General features: G+C 39.4%; 1 protein-coding gene across 9 annotated transcripts in view; it reads right to left on the bottom strand.

Annotated features, from left to right (window-relative positions):
- The window catches only part of EPHA7 (EPH receptor A7), a 266,536-nt gene that overhangs the window by 228,435 nt on the left and 17,779 nt on the right, over window positions 1-20,322 (bottom strand). The window contains exon 4 of one of the 9 annotated variants that reach the window (XM_064169285.1): window positions 9,545-9,694. The exons of the other annotated variants lie outside the window; for them this stretch is intronic. Within the exon in view, the coding sequence (XP_064025355.1) occupies window positions 9,678-9,694 (17 nt within the window). The 3' untranslated portion in view covers window positions 9,545-9,677. Of the gene's footprint in view, window positions 1-9,544; window positions 9,695-20,322 lie in introns of those variants that run through there. 9 annotated transcript variants of the gene reach the window in all.

Genomic DNA, 20,322 nt, shown 5'->3' with positions numbered 1-20,322 from the left:
CCCTGTGAGAGTGACAGAAGACTGGCACATGCTGCCCAGGGGGGTTGTGGATTGTCCCTCTCTGGAGGTATTCAAAACCCACCTGGACATGTTCCTGTGTGATTTGGTCTAGGTGATCCTGCTCTGGCAGGGGGGTTGGACTGGGTGATCTTTTGAGGTCCCTTCCAGCCCCTGACCTTCCATGATTCTGTGATTTTATGCAAATAAGCTCCAGGAGCATAAAAACCACATACACATTGGAATGGTTTGTAGAAAGTGATGATTTCCACACAAAGCTTATGTTTTGGGGAATTTATTAGCTGTCCCATGGCCAAATTAAAAGCAGTCAGAAACTGTTAGTGTCCCTGAATTACACATCATTTTGTCTTGTTCTGAATTTACAGCAATGTGCTGTGAGATTATATGAACTCTTTTATGACGTTAGAAGGTTACATTTTATTAACATCATTTCATTTTGCAAGTTTGTCAACATATATTTAATCACTGTTTCAAACTGAAAACAATAATGTTAAATTACTATACCCATAGAAGTAGCACCTACCTCAGAACTGTAGAAAGAGGGAGGGGGGAATAAAAAAGTAAGACAGAAAGCTGACCCTATAAATATTTTTAATCTGTTTCTGGCCTGGTATGTTAATATTGCTCATTTATCACACAAAAAAAGTGTAACATGTGTGCTGACCTAGCACTGCAACTTTTTGCAGATGCACAACAGCCAGCTACTAATGGCTTTGAATGCTATTAGTGCATTGTGGTGAGAAATAAATGTATCAATGAGTTTTTAACGACTTTAAATGGGATGCCTGCGTGCAGCAGCAAGGGCAGGCACAAATATAATGCACTGTGTTTTACTAATACAAGAACAGTCATTTTTTTTTCCATCAAGATGATCCCCTTCAGGCCTGAAGTGCACTGTAGGTGATAGCTTTGTGACAAAAATAGAAAGACATTCTCTTAGTCCTGAAAGAATACTCCCTAGAAGGCATTACTTTCTTTGGACTCTTACATAGCCCCAAACAAATTGCCCCCATCTGAAAAACACATCTCAACAAAAAAACTTCAAACTCCCTGCCTAATGAACAGTAGCCACGCAGAAAGGTTAACAACAGGAGGTCAACCTTGACTCATTTGCATTGCACACTTTAAAATAAGGCTGTTTCCATCATCCTTCTCTGATTATTCCTTGTTATTTATTACCTTCTTTTACTGTCCTTAACTGCACAGCATTTGTCCAGCATCAAAAGTGTCTGGCAGGTTGTCTTGCAAAAAATTCAGGAAAAGAAAACCAAAATATATCTCTGCAGGAGCTGATACTGTACAGCAGCAAGTAGGCATAAAGCTCATGATAATACCACAAGAGGTTACTCCATAGGAAGAGGCAAATTCCGACTTCTCTTACTGTCCAATATAACTCTATCAAATACCTGAACTTTATTTTTAGCACAAAATTAGAAGCTACCCTGCTTATTTCTCCCCAGAGGTGCAAAGAAACTCAGTGAATGATGGAGTATCACCAAGATAGATCATTTTAGTTAACACTGCAGAAGAGGAGATGATCATTCCAGGTATGTTAGGTATCATAATATGAATGAGCAGCAATGAGGCTGTAAACTCCTAGTGCTGTATACTGAGAGCACAACACATCACTTAAGAGGAAGTAAGAAATTACGTGCAAAGTAGAAAATGCAATTCTGAACTAATGAGATTGCTACTGCATATCAAACAATCTATTCCTATTTAACAGTCAGTGGTAAAAAGGCCAGAGATTGCAACTCATAGCTAAAACATCTGATTTTCCCACTGAGGATCACTGTGGTCTTTATATGTAGCTGTTCCTGACTAAATTCACACAAACAGAATTAAGACTTGTTCCTGTTTAGTTTAAACAGCTTCTAAACCTAGACTCCCCTTGACTTGTTTGCTCTTCACCAACAGTTCCTGTTTTACCCTGCACTGTTTAGCATAGAGGAACAGGTGTGCCCTGACTAAAAACCTTCTACTGCTCAGTGTAGAAGGATATTTCCTTGCTCATAACCTAATTTTTGCCCAGAGAGAGACTACAGTTACACAGACATTGGAATGCAAGTGATGTGCTTTATGCTAGGAGCTGTGGAAGAGACAGATCTAGACAGAGATAGATTCTATGGTCCTGCTCAGGCAGGGGGTTTGGACTTGATGATGTGTGGAGTTCCCTTCCAAGCCCTAACATCGTGTGACCCTGTCATCCTGTGAACTGTCTATGCTTGTGACCTGCTTGGTAAATTCTGTAGCAAATGCATCTAGTTTGCAAGGGAAATCATGCTTTTGCCATTCACTAGTCATAGAATCATAGAATGTCAGGGGCTGTAAGTGATCTCAAAAGCTCATCCAGTCCAACCCCCCTGCCAGAGCAGGATCACCTAGACCAGATCACACAGGAACATGTTCAGGTGGGTTTTGAATATCTCCAGAGAGGGACAATCCACAACCCCCCTGGGCAGCATGTGCCAGTCTTCTGTCACTCTCACAGGGAAAAAAATCCTCCTCATGTTTAAATGAAACTTCCTACGCCTCAGCTTCCACCCATTGTCCCTTGTCCTGTCATTGGGCATCATTGAGCAGAGCCTGGCTCCATCCTCCTGGCACTCATCCTTTACATATTTATAACCACTGATGAGGTCACCTCTCAGTCTCCTCTTCTCCAAGCAGCAGTCTCACTCAGTCTGTCTTTGTAGGAGGGATGTTCCATTCCCTTAATCACCTTTGTGGCTCTGTGCTGGACACTCTCAAGCAGTTCTATGTCCCTTTTGACCTGGGGGGCCCAGAACTGGGCACAGTACTCCAGATGTGGCCTCACCAAGGCAGAGTAGGTGGGCAGGAGAACCTCTCTCAACCTACTGGCCATACCCCTTCTAATACATCCCATACAAACTCAGTCTTTATTTAAGGACTTTAAGGCCCGAAGAGGTTTCTCTGCTCTCCATTCTTTATCAGTGATTACAGTATTCCCACAAATTAAATGATGCCCTCCATTATACCTATGCAACGTATGAATCATAGAATCATAGAATCATAGAATCATAGAATCAACCAGGTTGGAAGAGACCTCCAAGATCATCCAGTCCAACCTAGCACCCAGCCCTAACCAATCAACTAGACCATGGCACTAAGTGCCTCATCCAGGCTTTTCTTGAAGACCCCCAGGGACAGTGCCGATTATTCTATCAGTCATGTTTACTCTTAACTTTCCAGAGTAGTCCTGGTATATGAAATGAACCAGGATATTTGGTTAAATCTTTTGAGATGCAATGATTCATAAAGAATTAAAAGCCTGTTTAAATATATAAACCAGCAAAAGAATCCTAAAGTGAAAGAAATCCAACTTTGCAGTTGTTTTAGCTGCAAGCTTTAACAAGGGCTTCCAAATCAAAGTGTGCTTGAGCACATAAAGTTGTCAAATCCTCATGTTAAAAAACAGTTCTTAATCCTAAATCAATTGATGGTGCGTTTTAAAATGCAGTTCAAAGAATCATGTGGTTTAGTTGTTACTGTTTGTTCCAACAACCATCTAAACTGTAGCCTGAGGAAAAAAAAATGGATTCTAGTCTTTGCAGTTGTGGAAAACAGCTTGAAAAGATGGCCCAACTGCATTTCAAGAGACTGAACAGATGCATATACAGAGATGAAGGAAAAACTACGTCAAGACATCCCTGATATTGTGGGAGCCCAATTAATTTCAGCTACATGAGGTATTGAAGCCTGTCTAAAGGTTAAGTTAAAAAAAAAAAGAAGTAAATTCTCAAATTCAAAACCATTCTTCCTCTACTGAGCTCATCATTTAATTTCCAGTTTTGCAGGCGCTTAGGGACGGTGAGGAGAGAAAAGTAACATTCCAACTTGCTTAATGAGAAGCACAGAGCTCAATTGCCTTAGGTCCAGATCATAAATTTAAATTGTATTCTTATCTTTTTCTTTTTTTTCTTTTTTTTTCCTAAAGTGATATTACACAGTTCCTGCCTCTCTTGTCGTGGACAAAAATCATACCCTCTGCCATTTGTTTGAGGAGAGAAAAATCACAGCCTCTGCTCATTTATTTGGGACTCTTCAGCCTGGAGAAGAGAAGCCTTTGAGGAAACCTTATAGTAGCCTTCCAGTATCTGAAGGGGGCCTACAGGAAGGCTGGGGAGGGACTATTTACAAGGTCTTGTAATGACAGGATGAGTAATGGGTTTAAACTGGCAGAGGGGAGATTTAGACTAGATGTTAGGAAGAAGTTCTTTATGGTGAGGGTGGCGAAACACCAGCACAGATTGCCCAGGGAGGTTGTGGCTGCTCCCTCCCTGGAGGTTTTCAAGGCCAGGTTGGATGAGGCCTTGAGCAACCTGTTCTAGTGGGAGGTGTCCCTGCCTATGGCAGGGGTTTGGAACTGGATGATCTTCGAGGTCCCTTCCAACATAAACCATTCTATGATTCTAAATCAAAGCAAGAGAAGCAGCATTCAGCAGGGAAGAGGAAGAATGTGCCTTATTCTCCTCCATTAAATAAGAATACAGCTGTGCTTACAAATAAGCCCTTCTTTTTCTAGTAGTTATTAAAGTTATTGCCACAACATTTGCCATTGATCTATGAGAAGTTATTGTTTTGTGTATGAAAGGCACTTTGAAAAGGGTTATGAAAACGAGACAACAAACAAACCAAGGCAGGAGCAGGAAGTAGACCTTACCTCTTTGGAAAGACAAAGCAAATCTCCCAGGTACTTCAAGGGGACAAGGTCAAGTCTCACCACTATTCTCATGCATTTGCATTATTGACTTTATGAAACAAAGAGAAAGCCCTGAGTAAAGAATTTGTTGTGCAAACTGAGGGTGATTGCATGATCCTATGTCATTAGTGATGGCTGCTCCAAGCCACTTACTATATGCTGGCTGAGGTACTGGCTATTTGCACAGCATGCACACCCTGCTTTGCTGCGGTATGTGAACTATTAAGTGTCTACTACAGCAACAGAAACTCCTGCTTTACCTTTGTGTTCACTTATTGACACATGCACTGCCTGGTAGCCCAAAGTATAGGGTAGAGGCTGAGAAACATCTCAGTATCCAAGCTCAGGCTCTCCCCAAAATCATGCCTTCAAATTGCAACTGTTCATTTGTCCACAGTCCCTCCTTGTCTACATACTCTCTTCTTCCCTGTTTCTGAGGGTGTATTTCCAGGCTTCAGTTTGACAGCAGGTGCTTTAAGCAGATCTATGCTTTGTGTGGGTGCAGTAAATTATATTGCTAACTTTAAAAAAAAAAAAAAGGAAAAAATAGTCTTGTTAGTAAACAAAAGATTAAAATTATATATTTAATTGAGATTTTTTTTTCCCCCATATGGCAAGTTTTGCTTTTGCAAAATCACATCTTTCATGACTGGTTGGCTATTTACAGAATTTCCTATCTGTCCAATGTTACATGGTTTAACTGCTCTCTTTGAGGTGATTCTTTATTAGTCATATAATCCATTTTTCTACTGATTAGGGAAGATGAGTCAGTACTAAACATTCTGTCTGCTCATGCAATTGATTTTTAGGGCCTTTTTCTTTTTCTTCCAATATTATTTTCTCTAACACAGGTTTGCTGGGTAGTCTTTATTAGTATAAATCATCTGCAGATGTGCTAAAGATTTCACACTACAGCTTCAAAGATCTTTTCTAGAAACTCCAGAGAACAAAGCAATTTTTCATACCTAATTCCATTCTTCTCTTCCCCACTGATCTAACTGTCAAAGAAAATCACAGCTATGCTGACAACACAATACAGAATGAACTTGGATCCATACTGACTCTTTCTGCAGAGGCCCAGAATGCAGAGGTGAAAACTAGCTATGATTCTAAACAAAATCAAACAGAAAAAAAAAATATATATATATATGCTGTTGAAGGCCTCACCTCTTACTGATGAGATTAATCAGGACCAACCATTAATCAATCTAGCTTGAAGCATGAATATCAGATTCCCAGTTTCCACCAGAGTAGGGTTATAGATTGGACTTCGTGATTCTGAGTGAACAGTGCCACATCCAGTTGTGCCAGGGGAGGTATAGGCTGGATGTTAGGAGGAAGTTCTTCACAGAGAGAGTGATTGGCATTGGAATGGGCTGCCCAGGGAGGTGGTGGAGTCACCGTCCCTGGAGGTGTTCAAGCAAAGCCTGGCTGAGGCACTTAGTGCCATGGTCTAGATGACTGGCTAGGGCTGGGTGCTAGGTTGGACTGGATAATCTTGGAGGTCTCTTCCGACCTGATTGATTCTATTCTATGATTCTATTCTATGATTCTATGAGGGTCTTTTCCAACTTGGATATTTCTGTGATTCTGTGATTCCTGCATGACAGCAGTCAGACACAGCAAGAATATCACCAGCAAACCAGCTGTTGGCACTGTCGGGCTTATTCCTACCTCCTGGACAGCAGTAGACAATGTCAGCAGTCACAACATCAGCAGCCTCCCCACTACCCCGCAGCTCCCAGCTAGCTGTGTCACTACAGCTCTAATGAATATTCTGCTAACGTTTCATTTCAAAGCATCTTTTGTTTTGTTCTGTTTTGTTACAAAAAAAAAATATCCAAAATGACAAAACAAACAAGAAAACAAAAGCAAACAACCAACCCACAAGCAAAGCAGGAAAATACATTAAACTGAACACTTTCAATTTACATTATCTTTGGATCACTTCCTCGGTGGCCTGCCCACAGACAGGTAGCATTTTATAAACTTTCAACTACAACAGGAAAAAAAATATTCAATACCAACAGGATGAAATGAATCAATCTGCCCGTGGCTTAATTCACAAAGACAAATTTCTCTTTCATAGTCCTGTCTCAGAAATGAGAAATAAACTTTTGTACTTCAGTATCCATTTCTGCTGGAGGAGAGGGCAGAACTGGGTCAATTTGGTGCTCCTTTTTTTTTTTCCTGGCATTCTACACCTTTCATAGGATCAAGGCTGACAAAGGGGCAAACTATCAAAACTGAGCCAGAAATTAAGTGATTTACAGCAGTGTAGTAAAATCAGATTGTGACTCAGCCTAGTTATTACTCAACATAACTTACAGAAGAAATGGGTCTTTGTAAAGACTTAAGCAAATTAATTTGCTTGCTTAGTAGACTTAGGGCTTGTTAAAGCCCCACTAAGGTGCCTTATTGCTTTCAATGCTCTTTGGCTCATTTCTCTTACACACTGTTCAGTAGCTGGCTGGAATTCTGCATCTCAGAATTTTTTTGACTTCAGATAATTTCAGAGTGATTGTAGAATGGTTTGAACATAGGAGTGGGGGTAGGGGGGAAGGCAGGGGAGAGAGGTAATCTATCTGAATAAATCAGAACTATCAGATAACACATTAAAATCAGTGCAAACTAAATATAGCCTTTAAATCATCTGAGCTACATGACTGAACCATCATCTGCCACAGCCAGCACACAAATAACCAGAAGCAAAGGAAATAGGGTGCTGTACCTCAAACAAAATCAATCACTAATTTCTTAAGATTTCACCCAGACACCTAGAGAATGTCCATCCCACCCTCACCTTTGAGGGTTTCTTTTTTTTCAAGCCCATCTGGTGGGAGCCAATATCAAGAAAAGGCACATACAGAAAATTTAGCTGACAAGTTGCTAAGTCAATCTGTTACTACAGGAAACATGTTCACACCTTTAACAGGTGCAAACAAACAAATGCTGGGAAGAAAACAACCAATAAAATAGTTTCCAAAAATCCTAGGACTGTTTATCTTCAGATCAGATCTGACTGATTTCAATTAGATGCAGATCTCTTCTGGTATTTGTCATCTTTGCCAGGTTGTCAGATAATTGCCTCCCAAGCAATTCCAAAGATCAAGCTTGCTCAGTTCCATCATTAACTTATTCTTCCACAGAAAGAAAGATTTAAAAAAAAGAAAAAAAAGCAAAGCCATGGCACTTTGAATTCTTTTTCAAGAAGACAGGTATGGATTGCAGCCTGAAAGGTGCTATAATCATCACTCAAGTGTATTTTTAAAACCAATAACAGAGCATATTGTGGGTTTCCAGCTCTCTGTTACCTGCTGCTGCGTTCTGCACACAGCAGGGAAAAGCATGGTTCTGAGAAGTTCATTGCTGGATACAGCTGAAAATTTTGATTAATAATGACTACTCATCCTGCATCCACCCTTTATTATCATAAGCCATTATGCTCATCTCTCAGAAGGTAAGCACACATGAGCCAAAAATTACAGCTAATTTGCAAGAGAAAAACCCAAAATCAAACAACTTCTCACCTCCCGTGCCTGCTACGTGCCTGTGTGCTTCCTCAAATCAGAACCACAGGCTGCTGAGAAAGACCACTGTGCCTTCAAAAAAGCCATGGTGTGTCACCCCAGAGCTACAACAGATGTTTGACACCGGCTCTTACACCAGAGGAGTGTGGATGCATTGTGTTTCCTAGAAGTCTGTGGAAGGTTTGGGAATCCATCTGGATGAAATGCACTGTGTAAATATGCAGTTGTTACCAGCATACTTCTCTCTTAGCTGAACTTTCAGCAAAGGGGAACCTATGAAAACTATTTCGGCTTTCTGTAATTAAAACAGGCTTAGAATAATTGTTTCACCATGACAAAATATTACTGGAGACAAAGGAAGACCTTAACCATTGCTTGGAACGAGCCTTTCAAAATAAAAACCATACCCATGACAGCAATATTATTTTTTTTCCTCTTCTGTGATATATTTCCTTTCAGAAAGGTACGTTGCAAAATAAACACTATTCTTCACTGTGTTCTAAAAATGTCTGCTTTGAACTATTTAAACTATTCTAATTGCTCACTGTTTCATCAGCATACAGAAAATTTGCTCACTGACCCATATATTTCTTATCTAAGTGAAAGGAGCTACCTCTCTCAGATCATTTAGTGCAGGTTAGCCAGGCTTTGTGGGCAGCATAGAACAATATGCAAACTAAAACCATAACTATGTCAGTTTAAGGTCAAAAAGGCCTATTTGTGGTTATTATGGAAATCAGTTTAAATGTGAGGTGGCTAAACAATGTGCCTTTGCATACTGGCTCAGCACACACACAAAAAAAAACCAACCCAAACCAAAATAAAACACAACCAACCTGCCAACGTCTGCTTTTTGAAGTGTCAGATAACATTATTTCCAGGATGACATCAAGGGCCTTCATTGGCTATGCATAAGGTCAGTGAATATTAACTTCATTTACACTTGGCTGAGAATTGGCTGGTGCCAACAATAGAGGTTTAGATCCTCTGCTGAGCAGGGTTAAAAACTGACAGAAAGCTGCCATTGAGGAAGATGGATGATGGTACTAGCTGACCCTATTCCTCCCCAAGTGTCACAGCTTCAGCCTCCTTTCTATCTCCGCAACAAAAGACCCTCTCCGAGCTTCCCAGTGGCCTTCAGCTTTATTGGTGCTAACAGGCCCAGACGTTTTCATCGATTGGATTCTCTACCTCTTAAACACAAGAGCTTGCCCTCTCTGGATAGCCAAACCTTGGCACAGATGTCTTTTTTTGTAATTGCTTCTCTGCTGTCTGTTGGGAAGGATGCAATCGGACAGGCGAACATCATGTCAACACAGAAAATGCTTCACCATTTATCTCAGTTTCCCAATGGCATTTTAAGGAAAGTGATATGTTGTTTGCCTGGGGGGTGGGGGGTTAACCCTTCAGTGCCTCAAAGTGCCTATAAGTGAAGAAAGAGAAGTAGCTTTAATACACTGCTGTAATCAAATTCTAGTGCGTTTGTCTGACACGTAGCTCACAAACGATGAATTCCAATCAAACTCTTGGCAATGCACATCTCTAAATGCAGAGAAATCATTTTAGGGCTGTGGCAGTGTATGCTTCAGTGTCAGATCCTCGAGGGGCTTTTCAGTCAAGTTCAAAGCATACATTTGTGGGACAACTGCCACCCGGAACGTGACAACATGTTATAAATAATACAGCTTGAATGGTTAATAGCGTAAACATCTGTAGATTTTCCAGTCTATTTAAATCCAAGGCCACAAACTTCATAAAAACCACACAAATATATTAGGAGCTTAAATGGATTAGAACATATCTATTACATGGAATGAAAACAATCAGACAGCTTTTAACATTTGAATGACAGAGCGAGCGGAGAAAGGACACAAAGGAAATGTAACAGAGCTGTATAAAATGCTTTGGGGTTGAAGGAAAACAAAAGTGGTGTTCTTTTTGATATGTATTTCTTTTAAACATCTGCTACTGGACATTGCTGGCAAAAGAGTAACAGATTTGACAAGCCACTTGTTTGATCCTACACAGCAATTCCTGTCTTTCTGCATAAACCATGGAAATACCCAACCTCCTATCCTAACTTGTGTATTTTCCCTGATTCTGGGCTGCACTGCATGTGCACTGTGCCAGACTGATTGTATAAAGCCACTCTTAAAGACATTATAGCTAGCCAGAGGACTGGCCTCCCACTGAGGTGCAATCAAAAGGATTATAACAACCCTTGCCCTGCCTAACATAGGTTTATAGCCAGAAGCGGAGGAGCACAGATTAAATGCCCCTTTTAAAACCCATAGCTCAAGTTATCTAGCAAGGACTGGCACCACTCTCAGAACTGAACATGATCTAAAAAACATGCATATAAAAACTGCTGAAAAAAAGAACAGGCAGGGAAGTGTAAAAAATGGTTTGTTTGGTTGTTGTGGGTGGTTTTTTTTTCTCTGTACAGAGCTATGGTTTAGTAGTAAATATTATGAAGTACTTCTCTCAAATATTGGACTAGAAATGCCAAACACTGGGGAAGCCACTAAGGTGAAGAAAAAAAGTGTAACCCAGCCTGGCAGTCTGGCCTCTAAAGGTGAATTAGAAGTAATAGCCACCAAGGCTACGTCTCTGCCGTGACAGAGTATGATGGGATGGATCAAATTATTTCAGTTTTCCAATAAGATTTGTAGTTACAACTATGGGATCAAGCTGGAGGAAGCAGGGGGTCATCAAATAAAATTTTAGGCACATCTTTTCTACTGGAGGAGTGGTGAAAATGTCACCATTTTCAAACTGGCCACAATAAAAAAGGAAGTTTACATCAGTGATAAAAACACTAGAAAAGAACCCCCTCTCAGCATTCAGCCATAAACCAAAAAGATTGCCCAATGAAAAACTATGCATGAAAGTAGTTGAACTGACTTTTGCAAATACAGTAATATCCTGGGGACAGAGTGGCTGGAGAACAGCCAGGAAGAAAGGGACCTGGGCGTACTGACAGATAGTAGGCTAAAGATGAGCCAGCAGTGTGCCCAGGGGGCCAGGAGAACCAATGGCATCCTGGCCTGGATCAGGAACAGTGTGGACAGCAGGACAAGGGAGGTTATTCTTCCCTGTACTCAGCACTGGTCAGATCACACCTTGAGTACTGTGTCCAGTTCTGGGCTCCTCAATACTGGAATGTGTTCCAGAGAAGGGTGACAAAGCTGGTGAGAGACTTGGAACACAGCCCTGTGAGGAGAGGCTGAGGGAGCTGGGGGTGTGCAGCCTGGAGAAGAGAAGGCTCAGGGGGGACCTCATTGCTGTCTACAACTACCTGAAGGGAGGCTGTAGCCAGGTTGGGGTCAGTCTCTTCTTCCAGGCAATCAGCAATAGAACAAGGAAACACAGTCTCAAGTTGTGCTGAGAGAGGTACAGGCTGGATGTCAGGAGGAAGTTCTTGATAGAGAGAGTGATTGGCATTGGAATGGGCTGCCTAGGGAGGTGGTGGAGTCGCTGTCCCTGGAGGTGTCCAAGGAAAGACTGTATGAGGCACTTAGTGCCATGGTCTGGTTGACTGAATAGGGCTGGGTGCTAGGTTGGACTGGATGATCTTGGAGGTTTCTTCCAACCTGGTTGATTCTATGATTCTGTAAGATGTTTACTTCATGTAGCCTACCGCAATATCAAATAATGTAATTGTGCTATTGTACATCAATATTCATGATAGCCTTCTCTTTTTTTGTCTTTCTTTTACACTACTGGTAGGGAATATTGCCACACACAATGAGGAAAACACACATTTTTCATATTTGTAGTAATGCCTATTAAACAAACTGCTCCTAGCAAGGACTGTAATACTGGGCCCTTGCTCTTTGTGTTAATAACAGATGGTTACGACATGGGGCCAATTCCTGTTTTCCTTACTCTCACATGTAATCCCAAGGGACTAATTATCTTTTTTTTTAATGAATAAAGTAAACAGGATTTTACTCAAGGGAAAATAAGCAGTTTTCCAACAAAATTGCTTGTGGTCCCCTTTTCCATCAGGTAAAAGTAAAAAACTCTGCCTCTTCAGTGCATCCTGCCAGGCATAAAGGAAGCATTAAATAGCCTCAGTTGCTGGTACTTGGAAGGAATGAGGAGAGAGAGTACTGGCACATAAGCACAAAATAATGACAGCTCTCAACAGATTTCCCCAGTATGCTGCAGAACTACTATCAGGGGTGAAGACTGGCAGGGGATCTTCAGGAGCACACTACTTCCATCTGGACTAGGTGGAGCTGTAGTGTCTCCCAAAGCAGATAGCTGTGGGGATTTTAAAGACATGACAGACCTGAAGGGAGGCTGTAGCCAGGTGGCAGTTGGTCTCTTCTGCCAGGCAACCAGCAATAGAACAAGGGGACACACTCTCAAGTTGTGCCAGGGGAGGTATAGACTGGATGGTAGGAGGAAGTTCTTCATAGAGAGAGTGATTGACGTTGGAATGGGTTACCCAGGGACGCGGTGGAGTCTCTATCCTTGCAGATGTTCAAGAAACCTGTGGCCATGGCACTTGGGGATGTGGTTTAATGGTCACAATGTTGTTGGGTCAATAGTTTGATGGTAACAGAGGTCTTTTCCAACCCAAGCAATTCTATAGTTCCATGATTCTAAAGAATTACTTTGCTTGGAAGAGACCTTTAAGATCATCAAGTCCAACTGTTAACCCAGCACTTCCAGGTTGCCACTAACCCATGGCCTTCAGCACCACATTTCCATGGCTTTGAAACTCTGCTGCCCACCAAAAGAAGAAGAAAAAGCTGAACCACTCTTCCCATGGGGCACAGGCTACCCAATGCAGGACAACTGTAATTTCATGTGGCACACAAAGGGCTTGCTATATCTGCATTTAAAATAAGGTGTGAGGCTACCACTCCAAGAACTAGAGACAACTGGTATGACCAGATATTTAAATCTCACTTCTGACAAGATTATAGAGATTGCAAGACTGAAAGTCTTTCTCTATCTCTGCATTTCAATGCAATATAAATTAAGAGTTTGGGGATTTTCTTCTACCTGCCGAAGAAATAGCATTAGTCTATATCCATTAGATAGGTACATATAGCACTTTATAAAGCAACATCATAAATACTGTTTCAACCAAGCCACTTAAGGGTACATTGACAGAAATGTTTCAACTGGAAAAGACCTCTAAGGCCACTGAGTCCAACTAATACCACCATGACCATTAAAATATGTCCCGAGGTGCCACTCAATGTCTTTGTTGTAATGAAGGGCCCAAAACTGAACACGGTAGTCAAAGTGTGCTTGTTCATTGGGACACATAAGAAGAGATACCCATAGATAAGCAGACATAGTAGTGGTCACTCTTGTTAGCCAAAATGTAAACCTTCTCCAGCCTAAATGATATCTTTTTTTATTTTATACTTCATGGCAAGATAAAAGATAAAGTACAATTTTGCAATTAGTTTGGGGATATTCATGAAGTTCTCCTGTCTAGATGAGGAGGCAGAAAATAAATTTATGTTGGTTGAAACAGATAGAGGTCTACCTGTCTCAGGCTGTAAAAATATGTAGGAGAAGGAGACAGATTTCAAAGGAGTCTGAAAATTAAATAGCTTGTAGCCAAAGTGGAAAATAGAGATCCTGTGAAGGGTCTAAAGACAGAATCGAAGTTCTCAGTTTCTGACTAATAGAGCACAATGACACATTGCATCAAACTAAACTCTCCTTAACTGGCAACCATGGTGCTAGAAAGCCATGGTTTAATGTGAAAATCAGGTTAGGATATCTAGGATACATGGAAGGATATCCTCCCTTTAGAATGAAGGACAGTGCAAGCAAAAGATCTTTTTGTGTATGTGGAGCTGCCCTGTAATGTTTTTATGTGTTAAGATGACCTGAGCAGCCTGTTTCTGCACAGTCCCAGCACACATCCATCAATCAATGTCACCATTCTTCTAAGCTCTGCTTTGACTGGCAACTGACAGTCAGTTATCTGCTGAATGTTAATTAATAATGAATACCCTTGTCACTGCTTAAATACACAGAATGTCTTTAAATGCTGGAATTTAAAAAATGGGGTTTGTTCTGTGAGAACAAGGATTGTGTTTTCATTAAGTCATTGTACTAAGGAGAGAAATAAAATCCCTCGTTTAAAGATTGTACATCATTTGTACTATCAACACATGCTTTATTGTCTGAAAGCCGCTCATCTCTACTTCTGTTGTGCAATTTTGACTTTTATATTCCTGGATACAACAGTAATACACAGCACAGTGACTGTGTAGCTCTACATAGGACAGAAAATCTTTAAGACAAAAGATCAAAAGGAGGCATGTCATTGTGTCTTCTGATGCACTTACACAGAGACAAGAAAAAAAAGCATGTTTTAAAAAGATGTTATTTCTCTCCCTTGTTTACTGGCTTTATTCACTAGTAATTCCACTGACAAGGCTTGCTTGTTTTTTTTAAGTAGGCCAAATAGAGACTTAATTCAAGTGACAAACTAAAGCAGGCAGACAGACAGGCATACACAACGTAAAGCCAAAGACTTGCCCCTTTTAATCAGAAAATTAAGTGATACACAGCTAATGATAAATGAAAGTGAACAGAAGAGACAGTCGCAGATCACAGCTTGAAAATTCTATTCAGCCTGCACTGGGGAACATGATTTTCAGTGCTATAAGCTTAAGATTTTAAGCACATAATATTTTCACACGTTCCAGCAGCAGACTGAAGATTCAATCTGGCTGAGACTTCCATAGGTGAGGTAACGAGGTGACAATGTGGAACTTTGGGATTTCCTTACAGTTAAAAGAATGCCCATTTCCCTTAGGTATCATTTGTGGGGACTTGATCAATACTCATTTGGTTCCTTTTTTTTTTTTTTTTTTGAATGTCAGTAAAAACTGCCCACATTTTGGAAGTTGTACATTTGTCTGTATAAACACATTGTCCTTACACAGCCAGCACAAAGTAACATCACAATTATAATATATGCAAGAAAGAAAATAATGATTGATTGTTAATTTTTACTGAAAGCTACTGGTAGGGAACATGACTTTTCAATGACCTGGGCAAAAATGAAAATGGAGAGTTAGCTAATTTATTTACTGTGCACACAAATTGATCCCTCCAAAAAATATGCTGACATTTTGAAACATGAGAACTCATATATCCAAGGTTCGATGCTTGATTTTAGCTAAGGGGCTGCACCATGGGCCTGATCCAACCCACCAGGAAAAAAAAAAAATCAAGTAAAAAGAAAAACCTTTCATCAAAAAAAAAAAATCCAATTACATTCCAAAAGAATCTCTATGCAGCAGTTAAAAAAGCAATACCAAAGATGATCTTAAAAAAATATAGATTTGTTTCATGTCATCTTTTTCTAAGTACATTTTCTTACTTGATATTTTAAGACTCCAAACCAAACTATACTTTCTAACAGCAACAAGAAAAAAGATCCATATGTCTCCATTTGCTTTGACATACAAACACATCGCTCTTACAAACAAATGAAAAACTCAGTTGAACCTTCTCTGCAGTTCTATCATTCACCTCAGAAATATATACACCTCTGTATGATGCAAATAAATTTATCAAGAGAAAAATATGTTAACATTCTGAAGCACGAGAGCTCAAACATCCAGGAGTAAGTGTTATAGCTTATAGATATATGTGTGTCTTTCATGTATTAAATATGTAAGAAAGCTCCAAACCTAAGAGACTGGAACCCATCACTCCATGTGAATGGTTCTAGTTGATAGGCCATGAGAAGACCTATTTTCAGCAGGGGCTAATAAAACCTAACAGTGACTGCATGTTGGTTAATAGCCATGCCCCATTTGAAGCAAGAGATCCAAGTTCAAATTCTCCTCAGCAAGAAAAATAATTGACCTAAGCCCAGAAAACTCGAGTTGAATGAGATCATGTAAATATGATCAGTGATCACAGCCACATGTTGCCCACTCTGACCCTGTTCTACACATTCTTGAACATGTAATTTGTTCCAGCATCAACAGAGCTGAACTGTTTGGCACACAAACGGTCAAAACTTGTAGGCATATAATAAACTTCTCTTACAGAACGTCAACAACCAACATTCTTCAAGCATTTTCATGCTAGCTAAGCACGGGTTCCAAGACTTTAAATTAGAGATTTAATAAGATTCTCAACACCAGCTATGTCTCTCTGTGGAGATAAACGAATTGATTCAAGTAGGCACCATGTAGACATTTGTGAAATGTACCATTTGTTCTCAAAGATGGCATGTTCAGGAAGTTCAAAGAATACTATGTTTATTACTCATAAATGAAGATTAGCTAGTAAGCTGAGAAACTGAGGGATTTGGAGTCAGAGGCCACAGGCAGTTGTGATTTTTCAGGTGGAGTGAGTCAGGTCGTTAATCCAAGTTCCAGACAGTTCCTGTGTTTTTCCTTGGTGGTCCACCAAAAGTGACTGGAAAACTCTGACATCCCACCCCTCCGCTACACAGGGGTTAGACCTCCTTATAGAGAAATATATATGTGTATGCTATGTCATAAAACTAGGGGAAAATCGTGTATGTGGTCATCTGAGAAAAATAAGATTTTTTTAAGTGTCAGGGAACACTGCAATTTAGTCACATCTTGAAGACTTATAATAGAATCAGAGAATCAATCAGGTTGGAAGAAACCTCCAAGATCATCCAGTCCAACTTATCACTCAGCCCTAGCCAATCAACTAGACCATGACACTAAGTGCCTCATCCACTCTTTTCTTGAACACCTAAGGTGAAGGCAATGTACATTGATATGGCCAGATGAGGCCACCATATTAGTCCTCTGAAGAGGATCTCCAGAGTATTGCTTTCTTGGGCCACTTTAGTTAAATCTACTGGAAAAATGGACCAGCCATGTAGGATGGGTGATATTTCACAGTCACTAAATGTAAGAAAAGAATAATACCAAGTTATAGCCACTAATTATGCTAGAGATTATACACCTCATGAACCAACAGTGAAATTTTTTAGTCCTCTCTCTATTTACTTCTCTGTACACATTTATACTAGCACAATACCTACAATTCAGAGAAGCACATCTAATCAAACATGCATTTAAATATGTTTCATCAACATGAAAGTTTTAGGCTTATGTAAATGCTCACAGTTACTTAAACCTTTAGCACTTTCCTCGGTAGGAAAATATTTACATATGATGTTACTCTCATCGAATCGACACAATTCTTGCCATGAAATTTTAGTCCACAGTCCTACAGATATTTTTCAGCATTAGACATTACTTCTTAAAATAGTCATAACTTGCTTACTGAAAAGCAGAAGCCCCATTTGTACACTTTCTATAGTATGTTTACTTATGGTAATAGCTACTATTACAACACTTATTTTTAACTAAAAAAAGAAGATAATAAAAATAATCAGTACCCAACCAGAACATAAGGACCATAGACCTGCACTAGCTTCTAAAAATCAAAGCCTTAATTTATTTCACGATTACAGCAAGAAATGATCTTTGCATTTATGCATATTTAGTAGTTTGCAAAATAATAACTATTCAGATTTTTTCTAACCATGTACTTCCTTTTTATCCATTAATCACACACATTTGATGCATATTAGGCATCAGAAAATGCTAATAATTACAGCCAATTAAACCTGTATTAGAAAAACGCTTAATAATATTATTGCAGGAGAGCCATGTCTTGCTGAGCCTCACATGTAACTAATCTAAACCATAAAATTCAGAAGTTAAGTATCAATTTACCTTGGGTAAAACATCCTGATGTTTCTTACAGATGTAAGAAACTTTATCCTCCTTAGGCTAGGCAGCAGGGCCACCCAGCTAAATAAAGCTATACAGGTATACATTGAAGAGATCTTCAGAAGCATGTTTGGCTCTACTCTTATTTTACAGAAGTTTTACATTTGGCCACTCTGAACAATACTCGTCAATTAGTTGATTATTAAGCAAAATTTCTTGAAATGAATAGAGCTTCTAAAGGACGTTTTCTAAAAGGAACATCTCTTCTTAACAGAGAAAAAAAAACAGAAGTATGGAAAAAAAACATTAAATACTAAACATCACTCTCTGGTATGTTGGTATGTTGTTTATCAGGGAAACTTGAAATCAGAAACAGTCATTAACGGAAAAATGCACAAGAATAGTCCTTCACCAGAGACACTGGGCATAGTGCTGATATGACTGAGAAAAAGAAATTATATGTGAGATTCTCAGGGAAGAGAAAGTTTCTGCTGGGAACTATTAACGAGAATACCATTTGCTTTCACATAGAATGTATTTGTTATTAATATCAGGGGCAAGAGAACTCACTGTGACAGGCACAGACAAGAGAAAGATTAGGAAGCGTGCAGGGATAAAAGCTTCTCTAAGCAAAAGGAAGATTGTTCATAAAACTGTCTGAAACATATTTGTTATTACTGCTGTTTTCTCATTAATGCAAGGTTACAGAAGAAATTAGATACAGAGGTTACTTTTTATTAAACTAAAGATGAGTAAAGCTGAATTAAACAATGAAATTGCCTTTTTTTCTTCTTTCTCTTTCTTGATGCCACAACATTCTGTGGCTTACAGTAGAAAACATCTGCTTTTCTTTTTTCCTCTGTCCTATGAACTGTGTTTGGCTTTTAGTAGGCTCCCTGAACATACTTTTCCTAACTCTTTTAAGGAAATCTTTTACAAATTGCTTTATTCTTAACTCAGTTCCAGCCTTAAGGAGCATGTGTAATATTTATAGCATTTGCAGGGGGTAAGAAAAAAAACAAGACAACCATGACAGAAACAAAGTACATGTGTTGAGTACATTTTGTCTTTGCAGATACTAATTTGAAAAGGTTTTACTTGTTTTCCATTTAAAAAGTGTTAATCCACAAGCTGTGTACAGCTTATCGTTCTTAATAACTAAATTAGCATTGCAGACAGAACTTGACAGCACAAGGAAAAACACTAAGATTTAATGCTGAGAAGTCAAGAAGCAACAATTAATTTTTACACTGTAGTTCAAGTGGTAATAAGCATGATACTAACTGAAAACCACATAAGGAGAAAAAATAACTCCACAATTTTCCAAGTGAGAGTAGAAAGCCTTTTTTTTCCCCCAGTATTTAATACTGCTTTAATATATATGAACTGCTGTGGCAGGAAGGGGAGCACATATTTTCTTGATAACAGAGGAAGTTTGGGGTGTAGCAAAATCTAAAAGCTAATCTAGCTGCACTTTTGCTTATGTAATTTTTACTTTCTTCCAACCTCAATACCAAACACAGATCTCTCTGCATGTTTGTCCCACATCTAGAATAAGAACCTCCATGTTACTTTCAGGGAAAACTTTATACTTTGAACTGCAGTTTGCTTGAGCAACTTTGAACTGCAGTTTGCTTGAACAACTTTGAACAGCATTTCATCTTCCACATAATAGAAGCATTAGAGATGTACAGAAGTAGTTAAACATTTCTCAACCTGTTCCTCTGTTTCTGTGATCAGTTCTTCCACTAAATTATCTCTACATTTTGTTTCGCTGTAACCTACTAACTCTGCTTTTTTTTTTCAGTTCCCAGAAGCTTGCTTCTGGCTAGAGGGGTTAGTTTCTGTTTCTTTTTATTCTTAATAAGCTAATAATTGTATTTAATGGAATTCATGTACACTTGCGATTTCTCTAACAATGACAACGTGTCAGTTCTCCTATTTGTACTCAGAAATTAAACAATACATACATTTATTTTTAGTGGTGTACTTCTCAGAGGTTAAGAGAAAGCCAGCTGTTTTTTTTTTCATCTGGGATAATCTTCTATACTTGGAAAATTACAGCGAAGCCATTACATGTTTATTGCAGCTTTCACGAAGACTTCTGAGCAGAAGAGTTTGTTTCAGAAGCAAGACACATGTATTTGGGCAACAGACTTGATACAATGAGATTCCATTTCTAAATACCAACTAAAGCTTCATTTAGAACAAATAGAAGAGAGGCTTTATGGCTAAGGAGTTAACGGCCCAGCTGTTGAGCAACCATAGCTAATTCAGCAGTGGCATCCCAGACCCATAAAAAAGACAGCGTTAGTGCTTCCTCTGT

Source organism: Pogoniulus pusillus, chromosome 31 (genome assembly GCF_015220805.1).
Source record: "Pogoniulus pusillus isolate bPogPus1 chromosome 31, bPogPus1.pri, whole genome shotgun sequence".
In the NCBI taxonomy this organism is placed as follows: Eukaryota; Metazoa; Chordata; class Aves; order Piciformes; family Lybiidae; genus Pogoniulus; species Pogoniulus pusillus.
This window is presented reverse-complemented; position numbering and strand designations above follow the sequence as displayed.